Here is a 21,178-nt window from a genome sequence, read left to right as displayed (position 1 = left end):
CCCTCGTGCGTGCTGACGCCCCTGTGCGGAGGCTGGCCTGGCCTCCCTTACCGATCCAGCAGGTACTTCAGGTACTCTGAACAGTCCTGCTGGGTGCCGGGGCTGAACCAGGGTGTCCAGGAGGCAGACAGGAAGTTCTCTGGAGAAATGGCAGGCCGCTAGGACCAAGGGAGGACAAGGACAGGGTCAGGAGCAGGGGACTCCCCCCCCCCAGCTAGATGGCATGCTATGCCTAAGGGTCTCTCTGCCCCAAACTCCCAGCTGCCTCACTGAAGTGCCCCCTTCCTAGCGGTCCCTGACCCCCCCATCCCACCAAGTCCATGCAGCCTATGAGTAAGGCTCCTGGGTTCACGGTGACCAGCGGTCCTCCAGGAGTCTGTGCCTCCTGACACGTCTCATTTTCACTCCATTCCCTCTGTCAGAAACACCCTTCTCCCCGTCGAAAGCTTAGCTCCCGAGGTCAGGCCCCAGATGCAGGGTTCCCTGTCCCTCCCAGGGCCCCCAACCCCCATCACAATCAACCTCTCCCTCCAGGGCGCATACCCAATAGACACATTTCCCTCTACTCAAGCACCATGGTTGCTGTCCGCAGGGCCACTTCTGCTTCCCCCGCCACCTCAGACTCTGTGCCCCACGAAGCCATGTCTGCAGCTGACTCATCTGTGTGACCCTGCACAGGGCTGCAGGTTCCACCAGCGCAGAGACAGCAAATACCACAAAGACAGCCCTCAGCGTGCCTGGCAATGTGAGTGCTCAAAGATGACAGCAAACAAAGCAACACCTAAAGCGAAGGACTGAATACCCGATGGGAGACGGGCTGCGGAGGAGCACAGCCGACCGGGGCTCAAAAAGCACTCCCTTCTCCAGCCTGGTAAGGGCACTGAACTGGCAACCTGGGCTTTGGCCACGAACGGATACCAGACTGGACTGGGGCCCAACAGCTTACACCACAGAGTGGGGGCTCACAACCAGATGCAGGCAGGTCCTGGGGCAGGGGAGGTATCCGCCTGCACCCCCCCCCCCGACCGCAGCACATGCAGCGCCCCCTGCACTCACTTGGCTGTGCTCCAGGAAGGCAAAGAGCCACTGCAACTTGGTCATCAAGGGCTGCGAGTTGTTCTCGGTCAAACGGAGCACACAGTGTCTGAAACTTCAAAGGAGGGGCACCAGAGTGAGCCAAGGGCACCCACAGAGCTTCTGCTTGCCCATCCCATGGCAACCACAGCCTCTGGGCTCGACGCAGGACCGATACCTGTAGCTCAAGTCTGGGCGGGAAGCCAGGGAGGAGGAGCAGGTGGACAACAAGGTGACCCTGCAGTCCCGTCCAGCTCTAGCAGCCCATGATGCCAAGGCGCGAAGATGTGAATGCCCTGAGGTCTTGGGGGCCCAGGGTATTGAAGCTGGAACTCTCCAACTCCAGGGTTCGTGCCAACATCATCACCAGCCACTCACGGCCTGCTCCCTGCTTCCCCAGGAAATGGTGTTCAGACTCATCCCGAGCAGCGGGCCCTGCTCCAGTCTCAGCCTCCAAGTCGACCAGCACAGCCCCTCCCAGGCAGCGCCCCCGCCACCAGCACCACCTGAGCTGTTCCTCTGCCTTCAAATGAGGGAGGCAGGGGTCAATGTGAGGAATGTGCTGAAAAAAAGAGGATGCTGCGGGGGCAGACGGGGGCTCGAGACGGGTCTGATCCTATGGGAGACAAGAAGGCGCCCCGCACGACAACCATATTCCCTGGAACAAGCCAATTCCCAGGCTCCAGCTGAGCTCCTGTTCTCTCCAAGAAGTTCCCGGCAAACAGGCCAGGCATCTCTCGAACCTGAGCCCACTGTGCAGTACAGTATAACCTCACGAGGTCCGCACAGTAGTCTGCGACAAATTCAGAAACTGAACATTTAGAAAACTGTATGGTGGAGTTCCCGTCGTGGCTCAGCAGAAACATATCTGACTGCTATCCATGAGGATGTGGGTTCAATTCCTGGCCTTGCTCAATGGGTTAAGGATCCGGCGGTGGAGGTCACAGATATGGCTCGGATCCTGCATGGCTGTGGCTCTGGCACAGGTCGGCAGCTGCAGCTCCAACGATTCGAATCCTAGCCTGGGCACCTCCATATGCCAGGGATGCAGCCCTAAAAAGACAAAAAAAAAAAAAGAAAGAAAAGAAACCTGCACTGTAAACCAACTATAATGGAAAAAAATCATTAAAAAAAAAAAAAAAAGATACCTGTATGAGGATTTGACATTACTATGAGCATAAAAGCATGTCATGATTTTCCCGGTAAGTCACTTTATTGTGTTTTACAAACGTTAGGAGTCTGCAGCAGATGGGAGATGTGAAAAATACACAAGTCCTTCCCGAGGCAGCGTGAGAAGCACAGCAGCAGCATGTTAGGAAGTCCTCGAGCTCAGGTCCAGCCTCCTCCTGCTCCTGGAACCGAAGCTCAAAGAGAAGAGCCTGGAGGTCCTCCCCGAGACAGAAGCAAAGCTTCCTCTCACTGGGACCTTTCAAAGGGATGTCCACGTGTGGCACTGGCAGGGAGCAGATGGACAGAACAGGATGAAGAGCCCAGAAACAGACCCCATCAACAGAGTCCACTGATGCTTGACAAAGGAGCAAAAGTAACACACTGGAACCGGGCAGTCCAGTCCACAGACGGTAGTGCGACACGTGCAGAGCCACACCCAGAAATGAATCTGGACACAAACCCCAAACCCATCACAAAAATTCCCTCTAAATGCATCACAGACCTAAATACAAAATGCAAAACTCCTAAAAAACAGCAGGAGAAAACCTGGGAACCTTGATTAACTGATGCCTTTTTAGAAATATCACCAAAGACACAGTCCATGAGAGAAATACTTGACCAACTCGAATTCATTAAAATTTAAAACATCTGCTCTGTGAAAGACAATAGGAAGAGAATTAGAAGAGAAACCAGAGACCAGAAGAAAATACTGGTTAAAAACACATGTGATAAAGGACATATCAAAAATACAAAAAGAATTCTTAACACACAACAATAAGAAAACCAGCATCTTAACATACATTCACCAAAAAAGACAGCTAAACACATTCATTGTTGGTGGGAATGCCAAATGGTACAGCCACTTTGGAAGCTTCTTACATAACTAAGCACATTTTCACCATCCCATCCAGCAGTCATCCTCTGTGGTATTTATCCAAAGCAGCTGAAACCTTATGTCCACACAAAACCTGCACGTGGATGTTTATGGCAGGTTTATTCATAATTGCCAAAACTTGGAATCAAAAACAGCATGTCTTTTAGCAGGTGAATGGAAAAATGGAACTGTGGTACATTCTGATAATGGAATATTATTCAGTGCTCAAAAGACAAGAGCTATCAAGCCCTGAAAAGAAATGAAGGACACTTAAATGCATATAACTAAGTGAAAGGAGCCCATCTGAAAAGGCTGCGTACTGTATGATCCCAACCGTATGACATTCTGGAAAAGGCAACACTGTGAACACGGTGAAAAGGCTGCCTGGAGTTGGAGGGTAAGAGTAGGTCAAGCAGAAGATGTCTAGAGCAGTGAAAACTATCTGACGCCATACGATGGATGCACGTCATTGTACTCTTGCAAACCAGAGAATGTACAGAAGCAACACGTGAAGTAGAGACTCTGGGTCATTACGATGCGGTGTCACCCTTGGTTTACAAAAAATGTACCCTTCTTATGACTGATGTTGATAATGGGGGGAGGCAAAACAAGTGTGGGGACAGAGGGTATACGGGAAATCTCCTATCTTCCCCCTAAATTTGTTTGAAACCTCAAATTACTCTAAAGAAAAAAGCGGATTCTGGGAAGAGAAGATGGCAGTCAGAAGCACCAGGAAACTGTCTCCCCACCTAGACAAGAACTGCACGGGTGGAATCTGATCTAACTATTCTGGGCACCCTGGAGCTGCTGCAGGCTTGCAACTTCAGTGGAAGGCTGTGGTCAACGTCAGCTCTAAGCACAGTAGCAACTATCCAGCATGGCTCGCAGCTGTACTACACATTTCCTGTTGTGGTTTACACACATCTTGCAGGAGCTAGGGCCAGTAAGAAGGACTCTGTCCTCTAATACTGGGGAACCTATGCTCCAATTGCTGCTTCTGACTGCACAGATGCAGACACAGAGGTGGGCAGCCACTGCTGTTGCACTTTCCCTCACTGCTGTAAATCCATCCACCTCACGCTAAGGTGACTTTCCAGGGGATTTAAAAGGCCAGCACCCTCCCCACCCTCACTTCCCCACTTCATTTTTCACTTTTCCCTTTTGGGGAGCCCAACATTAGAGACTTAAGACATTCAAAACACCTGCATGTGTGGGGAAAACTAGAAAAGTGACAGCACGTGCCCAAGGGGAGGCTCAGCAAAGACACAGACGTTAAGTTTACACTTCAGGCTGAAGAGCCTCCGCACAGAGACAGATTACAGAAATAAAAAAACCATTAGTAAAAAACAGCAAACTCAGGGAAAGGAGAATTCCAGAGTTATTGTATTATTAAACTTACATGTTCAGGGATCTACAGTCATAAGACGTACAAAGAAACAAGAAAGTAAGCCCATTCAGAAGAAAAAATAATTCAGCAATATCTATCCCTGAAAAAGACTTAATGGCAGATAATTAGATAAATGACTGAACAATGGTCTTAAAGGTGGTCAAAGAAAATGGAAGAAAAGAAGAAGGGAGATGTGGAGAAAGTCAAGAAAACAATGTGTGAACAAAACAGAAATACCAGTAGAGAAAGAAAACCTAGAAAGAAACCAAAACCATCTAGAGCAGAAAAGCACAATAACTGAAGTTTCAAATTTCCCAGAGGGATACAAAGATTCAAGGAGGCAGAAAAAGTAGGAAACTTGAAGATGGGACAACAGAATTTATCAAGGCTGAGGCACAGAAGGAAAAAAAAAGATTGAAGAAAAATGAACAGAACCTAAGAGATCCAAGGTCACCGTCAAAAGGACCAGCATACCATGGGAATCCCGAACCAGAGCAAAGGGCGGAGAGAACACTTGAAAAATTAATGACTGAAACTTCCCAGATCTGACGGCAAAAATGTAAACCACCCAAGAAATACAATGAACTTCAAGGAAGATGAATCCAGAGAGAACCACACTCAGACTCATTACAGTCAAACTTTCAAAAGACAAAGGACATCCTGACAGCAAAAACAGGGAAGCAAATCATCACGCACAAGAGATCCTTAGATTATCGGCAGATCTCTTGGCGGAAATTTTGCAGGCCCTAGGAAAGTACACAGATGTGTTCAAAGGGCTCAAAGGAAAACACTGTCAACCAAGAATCTCCAGTCTGGCAAAAGTGTCCCTCAACAGTGAGGGAGAAATCAAGACATGCCCAGATAAACTAAAGCTGAGGGAGGTCATGGCCACTAGACCTGCCCTGGAAGAAAGGCTCAAGAGAGTCCTGCAGAGGGAAAGAAAGCACACTGGTCAGTATCTCAAAGGCATATGGAGAAATAAAGACCTCAATAAAGGTAAACATGAGTGATCCGAAAAGCTAGTGTTGTAACAACGGTTTATAATGTACTTTTTACTTTCTACATGATACAGGAAGGAGACTACTACATTAAGGAAAGTTATGGATGTACTAGTTACTACTACTGAAACCTTAGTTTAAAACTCCAAATCTTCTCTTATATATAATTTAGGAGATTAATGCATTTAAAAGAATTCCTGGTTTATATTTAGGGGCACACAAAGATGTAATTTTACAATATCAACAACCAGACGGGATGGAATACAGCTGTGAAAGAGCAGTTTTTGTGTCTCATTAAAGTTAAGCTGCTATAAATTCAAATTAGAATGTGATAACTTTAAGATGTTAAAGGTGCTAAATGATAACAAAGAAAATAGCTCTGGAATAAACACAAAAGGAAATCAAGAAAGAATTTAAGGTGTTTTTTTTTTTTTTTGTAGAAGAATAATTAACACAAATAAGAGTGCAGGAAATGAGGGACCAAAAAGCTACAGGGCATACTGGAAACAAACAGCACAATGACAGAAGTCAGTGCCCACCTATCAAGTAATTACTTTAAAAGTAAATGGATTACACTCTCCAATAAGAGAGACTGGCAGAATGGATAAAAATACATGATCCAGGAGGAGTTCCCGTCGTGGCGCAGTGGAAATGAATCCAACTAGGAACCATGAGGTTGCAGCTTTGGTCCCTGGCCTTGCTCAGTGGGTTAAGGATCCATCGTTGCTGTGAGCTGTGGTGTAGGTCGCAGACAGGGCTCAAATCCTGCGTTGCTCTCACTGTGACATAGGCTGGCAGCTATAGCTCCAATTAGACCCCTAGACTGGGAACCACAACATGCCGAGGGTGCAGCCCTAAAAAGCAGAAAAACAAAAAACAAAACACAATCCAGGAGTTCCCATCACGGCTCAGCTGAAACGAATCTGACTAGTATGCATGAGGACGCAGGTTTGATCCCTGGTCTCACTCAGTGGGTTAAGGATCCAGCATTGCCATGAGCTGTGGCACAGGACAGCAGCTACAGCTCTGATTCAGCCCCTAGCCTGGGAACTTCCATATGCTATGGGTGTGGCCCTAAAAAGACAACAACAACAAAAAAATACATGATCCAACTATATGCCATCTATAAGTGACTCACTTGAGTTCCAAAGACACAAGGAGGCTGAAAGTAATAGATGGAAAAAGATATGCCATGTAAACAATAACCGAAAGAGACCAGAAGTAGCTGTACTAATACCAGACAAATGAACTTTAAGAAAGGTTACGAAAGACAAAAAATGACATGTATTAATAAAGGGCTCAATAGAGCAAGAAGATACAATGATTACAAAAATTTACATGACAGGCCATGAAAATAGATGATGCAAAGTAACAAAACTGAAAAGAGAAATATATGGGATCTAAATTATGACATAAATGAACATATCTACAAAACAGACTCACAGGGAGTTCCCATCATGGCTCAGCAGTTAACCAACACCACTAGTATCCATGAAGACGTGGGTTCGATCCCTGGCCTCACTCAATGAGTTAGGAATACAGCATGGCTGTGAGCTGTAGTGTAGGTCACAGACTTGGCTTGGATCCCATGTGGCTGTGACTGTGGCCAGCAGCTGAAACTCCAATTTGATCTCTAGCCTGGGAACTTCCATATACCATGGGTGCGGCCCTAAAAAGACAAAAAGGGCAAAAAAAATAACAAGACTCACAGATATAGAGAAAGACTTGCAGTTGCCAATGGGGAAGGGGAATGAGGGGGGGTGGATTGGGAGTTGGAGATTAGAAGATGCAAACTATTAATATATAGGATGAATAAACAACAAGGACCAACATGTACAGCAAAGGCAATTATATTCAATACACTGTGACAAACCATAATGGAAAAGAATATGAAAAAGTACATATGTATAACTGAATCACTTTGCTGTGCAGAACTTAAACACTGCAAATCAATTATAATTAAAAAGAAATAGACAATTCTACAGTAATTGTTGGAGACTTCAATATCCCACTTATAATAACAAACAAAAAACAAAGATAAATAAAGAAATAAGAGGACTTAACCCAATAAATAAGGAAATAAGAGGACTTAACCCAATAAACCAACTAGATCTAACATACATATAAAAATGCCACCCAACAACAAAAGCATGCACGTTTTCTTTCAGGGGCACATGGGACATTTTCCAGGAAAGACTAAGGCTATAAATTAAGTCTCAATAGATTTTTTTTTCTCTTTTTTTAGGGCCACACCTGCGGCCTATGGAAGTTCACAGGCTAGAGGTCAAATCAGAGCTGGCAGCTGCTGGCCCACACCACAGCCAGAGCAACTAAGGATCCAAGCTGCATCTTCAACCTACACCATAGCTCATGGCAGCAATGGATCCTTAACCCACTGAGCAAGGCCAGGGATTGAACCTGAAACCTCATGGATACTAGTCAGGTTCGTAACCCACTGAGCCACAATGGGAACTCCCTCAATATATTTTAAACAATAAATATCATACAGCCTAGAGCTCAGTAACATACAGAGAACTGGAAATTTCATAAATTTGTGAAAACCAAAAAACACACTTTGGGGGTTTTCCTGTAGCACAGTGAGTTACGGATCCAGCATTGTCACTGTAATAGCTTGGGTCACTACTGTGGCATGGGTTTGATCCCTGGCCGGAGAACTTCCAAATGCCACGAGTGTGGCCAGAAAAACAAACAAACAAAAACCCACACACTTTTAGACAACCAGTGGGTCAAAAGAAGAAATCACAAGGGAAATTAGTAAATACTCGGATATAAACTAAAATGAAAATACAACATACAGAAACTTAGGAAACAGAGAAGTGGTGCTAGAAGGAAAATTTATAATTATAAATGCTTATATTAAAAAACAAGATACAACGAACCTGACCTTACAACTTAAACTAAAAAAAGAAGAAGAAACCAAACTCAAGGCTAGAGGAATGAATGAAATAAAAAAGATAAATGAAACAGAAAACAGAAAAACAAAAATCTGAGACCAGAGTTGGTTCTCTGAAAAGATCAATGAAATTCACAAATATTTATTAGCTAAACAGAAAAAGAAGAATGAAACTACTAAAATGAGAACTGACCATTGGGACATTACCACCAGTTCAACAGAAACAAGGATTATAAGAGTGTATGAACAAATGTATGCCAATGAAGTGGGTAACCTGAATGAAATAGACAAATTCCTAGAAACATAAAACCTACCAAGGCTAACCCATGAAAAAACAGACAATCTGAATAGGTCTGTAACCAGTAAGGTGGTTCAATCAGGAATCAAAAACACGCCAATAAAGAAAAGCCCTGGACCTGATGGCTTCTCAGTTAATTCTCCCAAACATTTAAAGAAGGATTAATACCATTAATACCAATCCATCTCGAACTTCTCCAAAAAATTTCAAGAGCAAGGAACACTTCCTAATTTACCCTATGAGGTCAACAGAACCCTGACACCAAAGCCAGACAAAGATACTGAAAAGAAAACTATAAACTGAGAACCCTAATGAACCCTGATGCAAAAATCCTCATCAAAATATAAACAAACAAAATTAAAAGGATTCCAGGGAGTGATCAAGATGGCAGAGGAGTAGGACATGGAGCTCACCTCCTCCATAGCTACATCAAAAATTCCTCTACACGGGGAACAATTTGCACATCTACTGAACGCTGGCAGAAGATGTGGGACTTCCAAAAGGGCGAGAAAACTGCCGCATAACCAAGTAGGACAAAAGAAAAAAGAGAAAGGACATCATGATAGGACCTATACGACAGGGAGGGCACTGAAAAGGAAGAAAGGTTCTTTTTTATTGTCTTTTTTGTTGTTGTTGTTGTTGTTGTTGTTGTTGCTATTTCTTGGGCCGCTCCCGTGGCATATGGGGGTTCCCAGGCTAAGGGTTGAATCGGAGCTGTAGCCACCGGCCTATGCCAGAGCCACAGCAACGCGGGATCCGAGCCGCGTCTGCAACCTACACCACAGCTCACGGCAACGCCGGATCGTTAACCCACTGAGCAAGGGCAGGGACCGAACCCGCAACCTCATGGTTCCTAGTCGGATTCGTTAACCACTGTGCCACGACGGGAACTCCCGAAGAAAGGTTCTTGAACCCTGGGAAGTCACCTCAATGGCAGGGAAATCAGCCTGGACTGGTGGGGAAGTGGCCTTCAGAGCCTTTGAGGAGAGTGAAGCAACCAGTTTGTGGGAAGGCAAAATGGACTGTGACCTGCACAAGATAGTGGGTACCACTGCCTTGCGTGCCCAAGCCTGAGACACTCGTCCACCAATGTGGGCAGGGGCTGGGTGCTAAAGCTCAGGCTTCAAAGGTCAGAGCCAGGGAGAGGGCCAGGGTTGGTGGTCTTAAGGGCTACAGTGTGGCAACTGAGGGTGTACTTGAAAGAAGCCTAGGCTCACCAGAGAGGCAAAGCATCACTGTTGGGGGTGTGCAGTCAGGACCTGCTTTCCCTGTGTATGCTCAGGCAACGGGACACTGCCAACACAAGGCCCAGGAGAGGGAGGAGCCACTACTGCATCATGGGATCCAGAGGGGGACGTGAGCCACTGCCGCTAAGAGACCCAAGATCAGGCACTAATTGCTGCCCTCGCCAACCAAGGAGTGGGCGTGGGCCACGAGTGGACGCCAGCCCCTGCCCCTGCTGTCCCAGAAGTGAGCACCTGCAGGGCTCATAACAAGGGAATGACAGCCAGCACATGAAGGAAGAGGCGGCAAGCATCCAAACTAAAAGCAGTCCTCACACCAAAAATGTTAAACACACGCAAGCTTTGCAGGGATGCTCCCACATATAAATAGCCTTCTGAGGCCACAGTAGATAATGGTTTATCCTAAACCCACAAAGATAAACATAAGTAAAATGAAGAAGCAGAGGAATCACTCTCAGTTAAAAGACAAAGACAATTCCCCTGAAAGAACAAACAAAATAGAACTCTTCAGTTTAATAAACACTGAGTTCAGAAAGGAAGTGATGAAACTACTGAAGGAAATGACAGGCTCTTAACAGAAATGCAGATTACTGTTAAAAAGAACAAAAGGCCTTAAGGAGAAGCCATGAATAATTAGAAAATTCACTTGTCAATACAAAAGCTGAGCTAAGGACACTGAATAGCAGAATGAATAAGTTTTCTGGAAGAGAGAATACTAAAAACTACCCAGTCAGAACAGCAGACAGAGAGCCAAATGGGAAAAAAAAAAAGAAATCAAAGCCATATAAGAGACCTATGGGAGAAAACAAGCATGCCAATCTACACATAATGAGGATTCCAAGAGTTGCCTCGCAGCCTAGCAGGCTAAGGATGCTTCACTGTCACTGCTGTGGCTCAGGTCACTGCTGTGGCATAGGTTCAATCCCTGGTCCGGGAACTTCCATGTCACAGACGTGGCCAGTGGATTTCAGAAGAAGACAAAGAAAAGGATATTGAAAATGTATTTGGGAGTTCCCGTCATGGTGCAGGGAAAACGAATCCAACTAGGAACCATGAGGTTGCAGGTTCGACCCCTGGCCTCACTCAGTGGTTAAGGATCTGTCGTTGTCATGAGCTGTGGTGTAAGTTGCAGACATGGCTCGGATCTGGCATAGCTGTGGCCATGGCATAGGCCAGCAGCTATAGCTCTGATTCGACCCCTAGCCTGGGAACCTCCATATGCCGTGGGTGTGGCCCTAAAAAGACAAAAAACAAAAAACAAAAAAAAAAAAGAAAGAAAGAAAATGTATTTGAAGAAATTAAGGCTGAAAACTTCTGAAATCGAAAGAGGGAAACAGATACCCAGATACAAGCAGCATAGAGGGTTCCAAACAAGATGAACCTAAACAAATCTGTACCAAGACACAGTAAAAATGGCTAAAGTTAGAGAGGATTCTAACGGCAGCAAGAGAAAAACAAAGTTAACTACAAGGGAACCTCCATAAGGCTATCGCCTGATTTTTCTACAGAAAAGCAGCAGACCAGAATGGAGTGACAAGTATATTCAAAGTCTTAAAAGGGAAAAATCTGCCACTTAGAATACTCTACCCAACAAGATCAGCCTTTCGAATAGAAGAAGAAAAAAAAAATTCTCCGACAACAAAAGCAAAAGAAATACAGCAATATACAGCAATACCAAACCTATCCTAAAAGAAATACTGAAAGGTCTTCTCTGAAGAAAAAAAAAAAAAAGACAGCATGATGCAGGGACGAGGAGACCACAACTGGAAAGTAAATCACTTAAATAAGCCAGTATACATATCAAAGAGAAAAAACCTCTGAGGACAAACACAAAAAACAGCAAAAGGATGAACAGAAAGATGTAAAAAAGGACATTAAAACATAAAATGTGGGGAAGCAGAGTAAGAAAATGCAGAACTTTTTTTTTTTAAGATTGTGTTTGAGCCTGTCTATCAGTCTAAAGCTAGCAAATATAGGAAGGGGTTAACATACTCGAAAAATAGAGTAAACACAAAAAATATACAACAGATTCACAAAAAAACCACAAAGAAGAGACCACAGCACAAAATAAGAATTCATAAAACCACAAAAAGAGAACAAAAAGGAACAAAGATGCAACAAAGAATCAATTGGAAAACAAGGTTTAAAATAGCAATACAGGAGTTCCCGTCTGGCTCAGTGATTAACGAATCCGACTAGGAACCATGAGGTTTCGGGTTCAGTCCCTGACCTTGCTCAGTGGGTTAAGGATCTGGTGTTGCCGTGAGCTGTGGTGTAGGTTGCAGATGCGGCTCGGATCCTATGTTGCTGTGGCTCTGATGTAGGCCGGAGACTACAGCTCCAATTCGACCCCTAGCCTGGGAACCCCATATGCCATGGGAGAGGCCCTAGAAAAGGCAAAGAAAATAAATAAATAAATAAATAAAATAACCATACAGATTTATCAATAATTATCTTAAATGTCAATGGAATAAATGCTCCAATCAAAAGAGATTGAGTGGGAATTCCTGTTGTGGCTCAGTGGTAACGACCCTGACTAGTATCCCTGAGAATGTGGCTTTGATCCCTGGCCTCGATCAGTGGGTTAAGGATCCGGCATTGCCATAAGCTGTGGTGTAATCTGCAGATGCAGCTCGGATCCAGCATTGCTGTGGCTGTGGTGTAGGCCAGCAGCTGTAGCCTGGATTCAAGCCCTAGCCTGGGAACTGTCATATGCCTCAAGTGCAGCCCTAAAGAGACTCACTTTAGGGCAAAGGACACACACAGATTGAAAGTGAAAAGATAGAAGATATTTCATGCAAACAAATGACAAGAAAGCAGGGACCACAATACTCAAATGACACAAAACAGACTTTAAAACAACGGCCATAATGAAAGACAAAGGAGGGGAGTTCCCACTGTGGCTCAGCAGAAACAAACCCAACTAGTAGCCATTAGGATGTGGGTTCAATCCCTGGCCCCTCTCAGTGGGTTAAGGATCTGGTGCTGCTGTGAACTGTGGTTAGGTCACAGACACAGCTTGAATCCCTCATTGCTGTGACTATGGCATAGGCTGGCAGCCATAGCTCTGATTTGACACCTAGTCTGGGAACTTCCATATGCTGAGGGTTTGGCCGCAAAAAGAAAAAAAGAGAGACAAAGGAGGATACTATGTAATGATAAAAGGATCAAAGGATCAATACAAGAGGAGGATTTTACACTCTTCAACAAACATGCACCTAATGTGAAGCAAGCAATCGCATAAACTCTAACAGACATAAGGAGAAAAACTGATGGGAACATAATTAGAGCAGGAGGCTTTAACATCCCATGCTCATCAATGGACAGACCTAGACAGAAAATCAGTAAGAGATCCTAAGTGATTCAATAGAACAGTTAGACTTAATTGGTATTTTAAGCACATTACCTCCAAAAAACCTGGAATATGCATTCTTTTAAAGTGTATGTGGAACAATCTCTAGGATTGATCACATACTGGGGCACAAAACAAACCTCAACAAATTTAAGAGCAGAATTTCAATCATCTTGTCTGACTACAACGACATGAAACTACAAATCAACCAAAGGAAAAGAAATGAGAAAAAACAATTACATGGACTCTAAACAACATGCTACTAAAATACCAATGGTTAACAGGGAAATTTAAAAACACCTTGAAATAAACAATGAGAACACAACCATACATGTAAAACTCCCGCTGGAAGATCTGCTGGAGTTGGTGAATGCATCCTGGAAGTGTCAGCACAGCTCTGCCAAGGCAATGCCCCTACACCAAGGCCCAAAGCTCCACAAGCCAATATGACTTTTCCATCTGGGGCTTTCCCTTTGGGATAGCTACCAACATACCTCTCCAAAGCAGGGGAGGAAAGAAAAATCACAAACTTCCCTGTCAAATACGGACACTGAAAAGTGATGTTTCCAACATTCTGCATATGTTGAAAAGAAAACAAGGGAGGCTGGATAATCCCAATTTATGATTTGTGTTCTCTCTACCTTCCCTCCCCTCTTCCTGCTCCACCCTGCAGACAGGGAATAATGGCTCAGGGCAGGTGGGGCAGAATGGAAAGGACAGGCCACCTGCATAACTGGCTTTTGTTTTAAATATACTATAGGAGTTCCTGTCGTGGCGCAGTGGTTAACGAATCCGACTAGGAACCATGAGGTTGCGGGTTCGGTCCCTGCCCTTGCTCAGTGGGTTAACGATCCGGCATTGCCGTGAGCTGTTTGTAGGTTGCAGATGCAGCTCAGATCCCGCGTTGCTGTGGCCCTGGCATAGGCCAGTGGCTACAGCTCCGATTTGACCCCTAGCCTGGGAACCTCCATATGCCGTGGGAGTGGCCCAAAGAAATAGCAAAAAGACAAAAAAAAAAAAAATAAATAATATAAAATAAAATATATATAAAATAAAGAAAGGAAAATTTGGACATCCTACAGTTGCCAAGAACTTTGCCCTGCTGGCTGACAGCCCTCTGTGGAGGTAACAAATCCTTAGGTTTTCCTTGGAAAGTCACAAGGTCTTGCAAGTCTAGGCTTTGACTTCTGACAGCACAATATTTGCTGTGCTGAGCAGAAGCACCTTCTATGGGGTGGACACTCTACATCATGCCTACAGCTCCTTTTAAGGAGCCAAACCCCAGACCTTAAGACTGAGTTTCACTGCCATTTATCACTCTGTGTGAGATCTTCTCTGATCTGCTTTTAAAAGAATCAACACCTTCACCTCCAGTCCTCCTTCTTTCAGGAAACTATTTTTCTTTACAGTACTTTCTCATTTAATGTAACCCATATATTATGTATGCAATATCAGCCTTTCCCAACTTGATAAGGGAAATGATTTTGTCTGTTTTGTTTACTACTGTGTGTCCAGTGGCTGACAAGGAGAAGGTGCTCAATAAATATTGTTGAATGAAAGGATGGATATTCTATGATTCCATATGTCTATTAAAGTAGGAAACAAAACACAACCATAAAAAATCTATGGGCTGTTACAAAAGAAGTTCTTAGGAATTTCAGAGTGATAGACTTTCCTCAAAACACGAGAGAAACTGCAGAGTTCCCACTGTGGTGCAGCAGAAACTTATCCGACTAGTATCCATGAGGATGTGGGTTAGATCCCTGGCTTTGCTCAGTGGGTTAGGGATCCTCTGTTTCCATGAGCTGTGGTTTAGGTCATAGATGCAGCTCAGATTCTGTGTTGCTGTGGCTGTGGCATAGGCCAGCAGCTGTAGCTCCAATTTGACCCCTAGCCTGGGGACTTCCATATGACATGGGTACAGTCCTAAAAAGGAAAAAAAAAAAAAAAAAAAAAAAAGAGCAAGAGAGCGAAATCTCAATAAACAACCTAACCAACTACATAAAAGACTTAGAAAAAAACAAAACCTAAAGTCAACAGAAGGAAAGAAACAACAAAGATCAGAGAGGAAATAAATTAGAGAAAAAAGTCAATAAAACCAAGAGCTGGTTCTTTGGAAGAGTAAACAAAATTGACAAACCTCTGGCCAGGCTCACCAGGAAGAAAAGAGAAAGAACTTAAAACAAGAAATAAAAATGGAGAGAACTATCAACTGACACCACAGAAATACAAAAAATTCCATAAGAGAATCCTATGAGCAATTGTTCATATACCAACGAAATCAACAATCTAGAAGAAATGGACAACTTTCGAGAAACATACAGCTCACCAAAATTGAATCAAGAACAAATAGATAATTTGTACAGATCATTCACTAGAAATGAAGTAGGATCTGTAATTTAAAAAAAAAAAAGTCTTCCTACAAAGGACCAGGACCAGATGGTTTGAGAGGTGAGTCCTATGAAACATGCAAAGAAGAAATTTTATAAATTCTTCTCCACCTCTTCAAAAAGACTGAAGAGAACACTCCTTAAGACATTCTATGAATGGAGTTCCCGTCATGGCACAGTGGTTAACAAATTCAACTAGGAACCATGAGGTTGAGGGTTTGATCCCTGGCCTTGCTCAGTGAGTTAAGGATCCAGCATTGCCATAAGCTGTGGTGTAGGTTGCAGACGCGGCTCGGATCCCACGTTGCTGTGGCTCTGGCATAGGCCGGGGGCTATGGCTCCTATTAGACCCCTAGCCTGGGAACTTCCATATGCCGTGGGAACGGCCCTAGAAAAGGCAAAAAGACATAAATAAATAAATAAATATTCTATGAAGCCACCATCACCCTAATACTAGAACCAAAGACACCACCAAAAAAGAAAATTATAGGCCAATATATTTGATGAACATAGATGCAAAATTTCTCAACATAAAACTACCAAACTGAATCCAACAACAAATAAAATGATCATACATTATGGCCAACTGAATTTTTTTTTTTTTTTTGGTCTTTTTGCCTTTTTCAGGGCTGCTTCCGCAGCATATGGAGGTTCCCAGGCTAGAGGGTCCAGTAAGAGCTGTTGCTGCCGGCCTATGCCAGAGCAACAGCAACGCGGAATCTGAGCCGTGTCTACAACCTACACCACAGCTCACGCCAATACCAGATCCCTAACCCACTGAGCAAGGCCAGGGATTGAACCTACAACCTCATGGTTCCCAGTCAGATTTGTTAACCACTGAGCCACGACAGGAACTCCATGGCCAGATGAATTTAATCCCAAGTTCACAAGGATGTTTTAACAAATGCAAATCAATCAGTGTAATAAATCTCATCAACAACAAAAAACCCAAATGATCATCTCAACAGATGCAGAAAAAGTATCTAACACAATTCAACATGCATTTATGATAAAAACTCTTTCCAAAGTGGGTATAGAGGGAACACATCTTAACATAATAAAACTTATGACAAGCACACAGCCAATATAATACTCAAGGGTGAAAAGCTGAAAGCTTTCCCACTAAAATATGGAACAAGACAAGGATGCCCACTCTTACCACTTCTATTTAATACAGTATTAGAAGGCCTAGCCAAAGCAATCAGACAAGAGGAAGAAATAGAAGGTATCCAAATGGGAAGGGAAGAGGTAAAATTGTCACTACATGCAGATGACATGATACTATATGGAAAACCCTAAAGAATCTATGCAAAAACTACCAGAACTGATAGATGAATTTGAAAATGTAGCAGAATACAAGACTAACATACAGAAATCAATTAAATGTCTTTACACTAACAATGAAATAGCAGAAAGATAATGTAAAAAAAAAAAAAAACCTATAAAATCACACAAAAATAAAATACTTAGGAATAAACATGACCAAAGAGGAAAAGGACCCATATGCTAAAAAATAGAAAGCATTAATAAAGGGAATTATAGAGAATTCAAAGAAATGGAAAGTTGACACAGGACCACCAGCAGCACCAGGGCTGGGATCTCTGCCCCTGTGGACAACTGCTTTGGTTCAGGTAGGATGGCAGAGTAGAAGGACTTGAACTCACCTCCTCTTATGAAAACACCAAAATCATGACTAACTGCTGAGCAAGCACCAATGAAATAGACTAGAAGTTACGAAAAAAGGAAAAAGCAATAACAAGTCAGCAGAAAGGGTGCTTTTCTGATATAAGCTACCCACCAGATGGATGACCCACAGATTGGAAAATAACTATCTTGCAGAAGTTCCCCCACAGGAGAAAGCATTCCAAACCTCACAAGAGGTTCCCCAGCCTGGGGGTCTGGCAATGGCAAGAGGAGCCCCCAGAGCACTTGTGCTGAAGGTCAGTGCGGCTTAAGGGCAGGTCTAGGGGAAACAGACTCCACTCTTGGAGGGTACACACAAGGTTTCACGTGCACAGGTCCCAAGGAAAGCAGGGAACCTGTAAGAATCTGGGCCAGTCCTACATGCAGGTCTTGGAGAGTCTCCTGGGAAAAGCAGGAGTCAGCTGTAGCTCACTGGAGGCAAAGGTCCCAGGAAACAATCATCAGCATGAACTCCCCTGGAGGCCAACCTCTGGGAAAAATCTGACCCCACCCACCAGTGAGGAAAAGCCCAGGCCAAACAACAAACAGGATGGGAAAGCAGCCCCACCATCAGCAGGCAAGTTGCCTAAAGCCGCCTTGGCACACAGCTGCCTCTAATCACACTCAGAAACAAAGCTCCACCCACCAAAGGAACAGGACTCAGCTCCATCCGCTAGTGGGCAGAACCCTTCCTTCCCAACAGGAAGCTTGCCACAAGGCCATATAAAAACTTCAAACACCAGAGAGCAGATACTAGAAGCAAGAGGCTATAATCCTGCAGCCTGCAGAAAGGAGACCAAAAACACAGAAAGGTTGACAAAATGAAACTGCAGAGAAATATGCTCCAGACAAAAGTGCAAGACAAAACCCCAGAAAAAAAGCTATGTGAAGTGGAGATAAGCAACCTACATGGAGAAAAAACTTTAGAAAACAACAAAAAATATCAATGACACTAAAAACTGGTTTTTGAAAAGATTAATGAATTTGATAAACCCTCAGCCAGACTCATTAAGAAAAAAAGTGAGAAGCCGCAAATCAAAGCAAATTGGAAAAGGGAGAAGTTACAACAGACATCAACGGAAAAACAAAGGATGGCTAAGAGACAACAAGAAGCAAATATATGCCAATAAAATGGACAACCTAGAAGAAGTGAACAAAATCTTAAAAAGTAACATTTTTCTAAGACTAAACAAGGAAAAAATAGAAAATATGAAAGTTGATTCACAAGTACTGAAATTGAAAGTGTGATTTAAAAACTTGGGAACAAACAAAAGACCAGGACCAGATGGTTTCACAGGCTATTTCTATAAAGCATTTAGAAAAGAGTTAACACCTTTTCCTCCGAAAATATTCCCCAAAACCTCAGAGAAATGACACTCCCAAACTCATTCTATGAGGCAATCATCACCCTGAGAAAGAAAAACGGAGCTGCAGGAATCAGGGTCCCTGACTTCAGACTATACACTACAAGCTAGAGTCACCAAAACAGTATGGTACTGCACAAGAACAGAAATATAGATCAAAGGAACAGAATAGAAAGCCCCAAAATAAACCCCAACACCTATAGTCAACTAATCAATGACAAAGGAGGCAAAAATATACAATGGAGAAAAGACAGTGGTGCTGTGAAAACTGGACAGCTACATGTAAAAAGAAAGAAAGAAAAAGAAATTAAAGCACTCTTTAACACTATACACGAAAATAAACTCAAAATGGATTGAAGACCTAAATATAAGACCAGATAGTGTAAAACTTATAGAAGAAAATATAAGGAGAACATACTATGACATCAACCACAGCAATATATTTTTGGATCCACCTCCCAGAGTAATGAAAATAAAACAAAAATTTTTAAATGAGACAGAATTAAACTTAAAAGCTTTTGCACAGCAAAGGAAACCATAAATAAAATGAAAAGACAACCCACAAAATGGGAGAAAATATTTGCAAATGAAGCAACTGGCAGGAATTAATCTCCAAAATATGCAAACAACTCCTGCAGCTCAATATCAACAACACAAACAACCCAATCAAAAATCAGGCAGAAGATCTAAACAAACATTTCTCCAAAGATGACATGCAAATGGCCAAAAAACATGAAAAGATGCTCAATTTTGCTAATTATTAGAGAAATGCAAATTAAGTCTACAATGAGGTATCACCTTGCACAAGTCAGAATGGCTATCAGAAACAATAAATGCTGGAGAGAGTTTGGAGAAAAGGGAACCCTCCTACTCCATCGATAACAACGTAAATTGGTACAACCTCTATGAAAAACAAAACGAGGTCCCTCAAAAAACTATAAATAGAAGCATCACATGATACAGCAATTCCACTGCTGGGTATCTATCCAGAGAAAACCATAATCTGAAAAGACAGATGTACCCCAATGTTCACTGCAGCGCTACTTACAATAACCAAGATATGAAAGCTACCCAATGTCCACTGATAGAGGAATGGATAAAGAAGATGTGGTAAATATATACAATGGAATATGAAATAATGCTAGCTGCAGCAACACAGATGGACCTAAACATTATCATACTATGAAGTCAGTCAGAGAAATATATCACTTGTATGTGTTATCTAAAAGTATAAAAATGAACTTATTTGCAGAACAGTAACAGACTCCTAGACTTTAAAAAACAAACTAATGGTTATCAAAGGTAACAGTTGTGGGCAGGGATGGATTGGGGGTTTGATGGATGCACACTGCAGAATATGGGATGTTTGGCCAATGTGGAACTGCTGTATAGCACAGGGAACTCTACCAAATATTCTACGGTAATATAGATGGGAAAAGAATCTGAAACAGAATGGGTGTGTTGTGAATAAAAACTGAATCACCTTGTTATAGAGCAGAAATTATCACATTATAAATCTACTATATTTCTGTAAAACTTAAAAAAATAAGAAATGGAAAGTTATCCCATGTTCTTAATTGGAAGAATTAATATTGTTAAAATTGCCATACTACCTACTACCCAAAGTAATCTACAGATTTAAGCAATTTCTATCAAACTACCCATGACATTTTTCACAGAACTAGAACAAATAATCCTAAAATTTCTATGGAACCCTATGGCAGAACTGCCAACAAAAACCTGAGGACAAAGAACAAAGCAGGAGGCATAACCCTCTCGGACTTCAGATAATACTACAAAGCTACAGTAATTAAAACAGTATATTGACATATGGATCAATGGAACAGAAAAGAGAGCCCCGAATTGAACCCACACACCTATAGTCAATTAATCTTCAACAAAGAAGGCAAGAATACAAAATGGGAAAAAAAAGTCTCTTCAGCACATGGTGGTGGGAAAGTTGGACAGCAGTGTGTAACCAATGAAGTTAGAACACTTCTTCACTCCATGCACAAAAATCAACTGAAAATGGATCAAAGACTTCAATATGATGAGACCTCATAAAACTCCTAGAAGAGATCATAGGCAAAACATGCTCTGACATAAACTGCACCAATGTCTTCTTAGGTCAGTCTCCCAAGGCAATAACAATGAAAACAATAAACAAATGAGACCTACTAAAACTTAAAAGCTTTTGCACAGCAAAAGGAAACCATTTAAGAAACTGAAAATTCAGAGTTCCCATTGTAGCTCAGCAGAAATGAATCTGACTAGTATCCATGATGACACAGGTTCAATCCCTGGCCTTGCTCAGTGGGTTAAGGATCCGGAGTTGCCATAAGCTGTGGTGAAGGTTTCAGATGTGGCTCGGATCCCTATTGCTGTGGCTGTGGTACAGGCTGGCAGCTATAGCTCCAATTTGACCCCTAG

General features: G+C 42.9%; 1 protein-coding gene across 1 annotated transcript in view; it reads right to left on the bottom strand.

The window, feature by feature from the left end:
- The window catches only part of USP35 (ubiquitin specific peptidase 35), a 76,931-nt gene that overhangs the window by 3,927 nt on the left and 51,826 nt on the right, over positions 1-21,178 (bottom strand). Inside the window, 2 exon segments of the mRNA XM_013979184.2 lie at positions 52-158; positions 1,057-1,150. Of these exon segments, the coding sequence (XP_013834638.2) occupies positions 52-158; positions 1,057-1,150 (201 nt within the window).

Source organism: Sus scrofa, chromosome 9 (genome assembly GCF_000003025.6).
Source record: "Sus scrofa isolate TJ Tabasco breed Duroc chromosome 9, Sscrofa11.1, whole genome shotgun sequence".
NCBI classification, from domain to species: domain Eukaryota; kingdom Metazoa; phylum Chordata; class Mammalia; order Artiodactyla; family Suidae; genus Sus; species Sus scrofa.
This window is presented reverse-complemented; position numbering and strand designations above follow the sequence as displayed.